The sequence below is a fragment of the Octopus bimaculoides genome, chromosome 13, assembly GCF_001194135.2.
Source record: "Octopus bimaculoides isolate UCB-OBI-ISO-001 chromosome 13, ASM119413v2, whole genome shotgun sequence".
Lineage (NCBI taxonomy): Eukaryota > Metazoa > Mollusca > Cephalopoda > Octopoda > Octopodidae > Octopus > Octopus bimaculoides.
The window spans coordinates 54,022,444-54,029,417 of record NC_068993.1 but is presented as its reverse complement, the minus strand read 5'-3'; the positions used below and the strand labels follow the sequence as shown (position 1 = coordinate 54,029,417).

At 35.4% G+C, this 6,974-nt stretch overlaps 1 protein-coding gene across 1 annotated transcript in view; it reads left to right on the top strand.

Annotated features, from left to right (window-relative positions):
* LOC106867556 (anoctamin-7) overlaps positions 1 to 6,974 on the top strand; it is an 87,131-nt gene that overhangs the window by 37,866 nt on the left and 42,291 nt on the right. Inside the window, exons 6-9 of the mRNA XM_052972260.1 lie at positions 303 to 403; positions 1,404 to 1,500; positions 3,659 to 3,998; positions 5,686 to 5,706. Of these exons, the coding sequence (XP_052828220.1) occupies positions 303 to 403; positions 1,404 to 1,500; positions 3,659 to 3,998; positions 5,686 to 5,706 (559 nt within the window). The remainder of the gene's footprint in view (positions 1 to 302; positions 404 to 1,403; positions 1,501 to 3,658; positions 3,999 to 5,685; positions 5,707 to 6,974) is intronic.

The window sequence follows — 6,974 nt, the reverse complement described above, 5'->3', positions numbered from 1 at the left end:
TTATTTTACAATTACTACTACTACTACTACTACTACTACTACTACTACTACTACTACTACTACTACTACTATTTCTTGCTTTTTTATTTTAAAGAATTGGTAACACATTTTATATGTTAAATACTTTTCTACATTTTTAGTCCAAATCTCACCATGAGCATCTTTAATTCACATCCTTTGGGAATACTGAAATATGTAATGGTTATGAACTATGGTCCATTTTGATTAATTAACATTTCTTCATAACAAATCTTGTAGAATTGTGAGATGTTCTTCTCTTTGTTTCTTATATTCCACATTAGTTGATTACGTGAGTGCACCATTCATCATGGAAAAAATTCATTGGTTTTATTGCTATGAAGATCCATCCCAATTCTTCCGCCCAGCACTTCGGTCACTTTTGGTAAGTAGAACGAAACCTAATCAAGTTCTATTTTGTTATTGTTTTACAACTGAAATTTTTGTTTTATTTCTAATTAGATTCTGTTAATTTATCAGGATAAATGTCTTGCAATGTTTAGTTGTCAGATCTTTGTTTCATAAAAGGAAAACCATTATTACACTCAGGAACCTTTGCTTAGACATTTGGTTTTCTGCCGAGTCAAAAGAAGCCAAATATTATTCAAAGAAAACTGTCCTTGTATTTGTGAGTTTTAAATTTCTCAGATATTCCATATTTTGAGGTTAAACAGCCATTCTACTGTGAAGAATGTTGTCAATACATTGGTAATATTTTGATAATTCCAACAAATGTATTTAAATTTTCTTCTGGTTCCACTGCTATTTCAAGATAACCTTACTGTTGTAAAGTGAGTTCCTTCCACTGGTGTGATGTGTGACTGCCGTTGTACTGTAGTTGCTGTTTTATGCTAGTAGCCACAATAGTTACTAGTCATAGGATACCGTTGTATCTCTTCATACCAGAATAGTAATACACTAACTTCTTCTGTCTTACTATCGCTGATAGTTCCACTAGACACCAAGTGGAAGTGTCAACTTTCAATGCTTCAGCTCTCAACCCTCTCTTGACGACCAGCTACTAGTCTATTTTACTTGGCTTGATGGCTCTTCTTTGCATGATAAATTAACAAATGTCTCAGTCATTGTCCCTATGAGGCCCAATGCTTGAAAGGAGCTCGTGATAGCTTCAGTTATCATCAGGAGAAGAGCTTACAATATTTTAAAAAATAGCTCCTGTAGTTTCTTAATGAGGCAAAACGTCTCTGATGTTTATTTCCCCTGTAATGTATTATGATGCGTCTAATAGCTTTTGGACAATACGTTTATCATAGTGTTTATATGAAAGATGTAGACTTACAGTTTAAAAAAAAAATTTTTTAGCAGTAATGGTTTAGCAATTTGCAATGTAATAATTTGTTACAATTCTTGTCTGTCTTTTATAGACACATCTTATTTTAATCAGTCTGGATTATAGAGATGAGAAAAGCCATTCAGAGAAAGACCAATCAGAGAAGGACCAATCAGAGAAAGATTTAAGAGGTAAGATATAGTTTTATATATGCACACACACACACACACACACACACTGTATATGCAAAAAAAAAATCTAATAATGATAATAATTGCAAAATTTATCTTAAAGTATAAGTGGAAATCTGCAGTATGAACAAGTTTCATACAAGTGGTCACTAGTCGGTGCTGAGCTCACACATGCTCTCCCAACAAATGCACCTTTTGCTCGCTAGGGGACAAACACAGACACATACACACACATAAACGCGCACACACACACACACACACATACACACACACACACACAAACACACATATATATACGACGGGCTTCTTTCAGTTTCTGTCTACCAAATCCATTCACAACGCTTTGGTTGGTCTGAGGCTATAGTAGAAGACACTTGTCCAAGGTGTAATGCAGTGGGACTGAACCTGCAACTATGTGGTTGGGAAGCAAAATTTTTACCACACAGCCACGCCTGCGCCTTATACATATAATTGGTGCATAGATAATTATCTGTGTGCATATCTGTATTATAAATGTGTGTGCCACTGGGCGTGTTTTTGTGTGTATCGATTGCTGTCCAGGCTCAGGTAAAAAAATTTGCAAAGTGCCTAAGGGAAATAACTCTTGTTTTTGTAAATGAGTTGTTTTCCATGAAATTCCGTATCGATATCCTAGAACACGGTGAGAATTTTTCAAATGAAGTTCGATTTATGAAAGAAGAGAAAGAAAAGTGTGGTGTGGCTGTCATTCATTCCCACGTGTAATACTTCATCATCGCTCTACCCGATTTAATGATGTAGGCCGACTGAGGAAATATTTCTATCGTCATGGTCATCCCTATCATCATCATCATCATCATCACCAGTCCCGTATCAGCTTGCATGGGTTGACTGGGTCTTCTCCCTCTCTGTGTCTTGTCACTTGTTGCGGACAAACAGATGATGCATACTTCATCGAGGACTGACTTAGTATTTCTATCCTGGTCAGTTTGTTTGTCTGACTGATAGGATGAGCAGTCAGTTGGTTGAAGTTAATTCAACAAATCGTTAGGTTATTTGCATTACAGACAAAGTCATTTCAAGCGCCAGTCTGGGGGTACTGGTATCTGCCATGCTTGGATGATGCTTTTTACATGCTACCGGCATGGGAGCCAGTCAGTGGGTACTGGCATTGCCATGTTCGGATGGTGCTTTTTATGTGCCACCGGCATGGAGGCCAGTCTGGGGGTTCTGGCATTGGCCATATTTGGCTGGTGCTTTTTACGTGCCACTGGCATGGGGGCCAGTGTTACATATGCAAAAATAATTCTGTTGCCATATTGCCCATGACAAATTCAAGCTTATTATTCTTTAATAGATTCTGACTGTCTGAACTACTTCACTTATTTTTACGTCTGTAATGTTCACCTGCTGCAGTGTTGTTACCCATCCAGAAGAAATTGTTTCTGTGTTATTTGCTTATGAGGAATTTGGATGAGTAATTAGCCAATGCTGGTAATACTGATAATTAAGAGGAAGACAAAAATAGAAAAAAATGTGTGTCTCTTCAAAGTATTTCAATGAAATTTTGGAGTTCATTCTTCAACCATATTCACATTAAACATTAGACCTCCTTGTTTCTTCTTCATTTGTGCTTCCTCATTTATGCCGGTGCCTCTAATTGCTGACAAGACCAATTTTTGCGAGGAACGACTGGTCACAAGTGTCATATCTGATGGCTGGTAGAGGTCTTGTTTTGGGTTGTCAGGTCGTTCATTATAAATGTTAACTGTCTTTATTTCTTTTGTGATGTGACACCATTTTGTTCTGTCTTCTGCAAGTTACTCTCAAGATTTAGGGTTGATGTTGGTGCTCTTTACTGTCTCCATTTATCTTTGTAGTGTGGCATGGGGTAGCCACATGATCCCTTACTGGTACTGAGTTTGCTGTTGAGAATTTGAGATGGAATTCTGGTGCTATTCATCTGGTGGATGTGAACTGGCCATTTGAGGTGAAGTTTGATAATTATGGCTTCAGTGCTATTGGTTTAGGTCCATCCAAGGACAGCAAAGTCATTTCATTTGATGTTCATAAGTGATTGCATGAGTATATATATATATAGTAATTATTGTTGATGCTTGTTTATTATTTTAGATGAGTATTTTTTACTTACTTTTTCTGTTTTATTCTTCAAATTTAGGTTTGCTTTATTTACTAAAACATGAAGTGTATCATGATTCTTTTATCCTGCATGATGACATCGATGAACTGGAACAGAAAACAGTTGAAAGTCAGAAATCTTCAGAAGACAAAACATCCAGTGATACAAAAAGTGAATCGTATGGGCATGTCTGTGATTCTCGTCACACCATTTCTAAAAGATGGACAGTTTTCTGGAAGTTTCAACCGCTTTGGAAAATTCGAAATTATTTTGGGGAGAAAATAGCATTCTATTTTGCTTGGACTGGTATGCTAATGACTTCGCTATGGTTTCCAACTTTATTTGGAATTTTTATATTTTGTTATGGTCTGAACTTAAGGTAAGGCATCTTTGATAAAATCTTATTTATTCATTTGTTTGTTGATTTTTTTTTTCTTAACTAAAATGAATACATTGGAATTTTAACTCTGAATTTTTTATTCAGAATCCTAATTGCCACACCCTTGAAAATAATTTTAACAGCATCTCAGCAACTGTTTCTAATAATTAAACAGCTTTCTTAATTTCCATATTCTTAATTACTTTAGTCACTGCTTTCATACAACTGACTCCATTTTTGATCCTTTTCTGGGGTAGATTCTTTTCTGGAGTAGATTCTTTTCTGGGGTAGATTCTTTTCTGGGGTAGATTCTTTTCTGGGGTAGATTCTTTTCTGGGGTAGATTCTTTTCTGGGGTAGATTCTTTTCTGGGGTAGATTCTTTTCTGGGGTAGATTCTTTTCCCTATCTCATCCCTAATCTTTATTCAACAATCTCTCAGAGTGACACTTTATGCTTCTTTCTTTTTCTTGTAATTATATCCAAGAGTGTTGATATCATTTTGAATAATTTTCTTCTTAATGACGGTCTTGTTCATTTTGATACATTTTCTTGTTTTCAATGCGGGTGATGTGACTGACGTTCTTCTTGAACAACTGTCAGTTGACGCCTGCAACATAAGACAAGGATGTGGTGGTGGGTATTCTGGAGGAAGGACAAGGGAATAGTAAAGTTAGTGCAATACTTTGACAGGGTTGTCGACACTATAAGGGTAGCAATAAGAGGGGAGATGGCAGAGTCAGGTGGGCCTGAGTAACAGTGATACAAGGTCAGCTGGCTTTGAAGAATACCTGCTATTGTAGTAATGATAAGAATGGCAGAGTAGTGAGATAGCAGGTCTGCATACAACAGGTTGGGTTGAAGGGTGTTGCTTGTGAGCGACTTCATGTTAATCAGTCCTTTTTGTGAATGTAGCCCACAACGCAAATTTAGATGTTATTGAACAGTAAATATAGGTACTATTTTTACTAACGGTGGGTACTATTTTATAGCAAATGCAGGTACTACTTTATAACAAATGAAGGTACCATTATATAGTAAATGAAGGTACTAATACTTAATGGCAAACTGAGGTACTACTTTACTGTAAACATAAGTGGTACTTATAGAAATTGTAGGAACTACTCTAACCCTTTCATTACCAACCTGGCTGAAACCAGCTCTGGCTCTGAGTACAAATGTCTTGTTTTCATAAGTATTGATTTAAAATCTTCCACCAAACCTTAGTCGCAATTTATGTTCCTAACACTAGCTGAATGATAACCAAGTTATTTTACAAAATTCTTTGTTATATTTAAAGTAATTGAAAGAAACACAGAGCATCTCAAAATAAATACAGTAACGAAAGAGTTAAGGTAAATCTAAATACTACTTTATAGTCAATCAATTTATATCGTAAATATAAATGCTATCTTATAGTAAGTGCTGGTACGAGATTATAGTAAATGTATGTACTATTTTATGATAAATATAGATTCTAACTTATCAAAAATCTAGGAGCTGTTTTATAGTAAATATATGTACATTTTGTTATAAATTTAGGTGCTTTGCTATTACAAATGTAGGCTCTTTTTGTAATAAAAGTTATTTAAAAAAAAAAATACAGGAACAGATGAATTTCTTCTTCAACTGATTAAAGGCTCAAATAGGGTTAATTACTTAATGCACCAAATAATTTTTGTTCATCAGGTGTTCTCAGACTGATCTCTGGTAAGTTGATTTCTTTCAGGTCATGAAAATTAGTATTTAGTGATGTTTGATTCTCTCTCTTCCATTCCATTGCATGCTTTGTTGTAGTTTCCTTTGTTTGTTCTAGATAAATGTAGTAAATAACCTCACTCTATGCATATATGTGTGTATATATATATATATATATATAAAGATATGTGAGTTTTTGTGTATGAGAGTGTTTGTGGAGCATATATACACAATCGGGTTCTTTATAATAAGTCCAAGGGAAATTTTATAGTAAGTGAATTATATTACAATGAAATGACTTCAGAGAATAATTGGTAATAATTTAATTAACTCTTAGGAGGATAAATGGTGAAGCATGTTTGAAGTATCGGAGTGGAAGCTGCAAAGTCTCCAGTCTGACTTTCTGTTACCGCAACTATGAGCAAGAAACCTACTGTCTCGATCATTGATGGATGACCTGAGATTATAGTTGAGAGGAAAAGAGTAGTTGTAATATCTACATCAATTGAATGAGCAACAGTAAATTGAACAGATTCAGCTGTAGACGGTTTACAGAAAACTTCTTCCTTACTATTGTTGCCTTTCTTTCAGGCCTTCTTCTCTCTCAGTCTATTTCTCTCTATCAGTCTTTCCTCTCTATCAGTCTAATTCTTTCTCTATTAGTCTGTTTCTCTCTACTACTCTTTCCTCCCTATTAGCCTTTTTCTCTCGACTACTCTTTCCTCTGTTTCTCTCTACTACTCTTTCCTCCCTATTAGCCTTTTTCTCTCGACTACTCTTTCCTCTGTTTCTCTCTACTACCTTTTCCTCCCTATTAGCCTTTTTCTCTCTATTACTCTTTCCTCTCTATTAGTCTGTTTCTTTCCTCCCTTTTACTTACTTTCTCCTCAATAGCATGGACAGGAGCATTTCTGAAAATTTTGATATTTGCTTCTGAATTGTTTCAAGTAAAACAACAAAAACTACTACTGCTCAGCGCAGGCATGGCTTGCTTTGCAACCACGTGATTTTGGGTTCAATCCCAGTGCATGGCACCTTGGCTAAATCTCTTTTACTATAGCTCAGGACCGACCAATGCCTTATGAGTAAATTTGGTAGATGGGAACTGTGTCGAAGCCTATCAAATATATATATATAAATATATATATATATATATATATATATATACATACATGTATGTATGACTGTGTGTTTGTGTTTGACCTGCCCTGCCTCTTGATGACTGGTGTTGGTTTGTTTACATCCCAAGCAGTTCAGCAAAAGAGACCAATAAAATATCA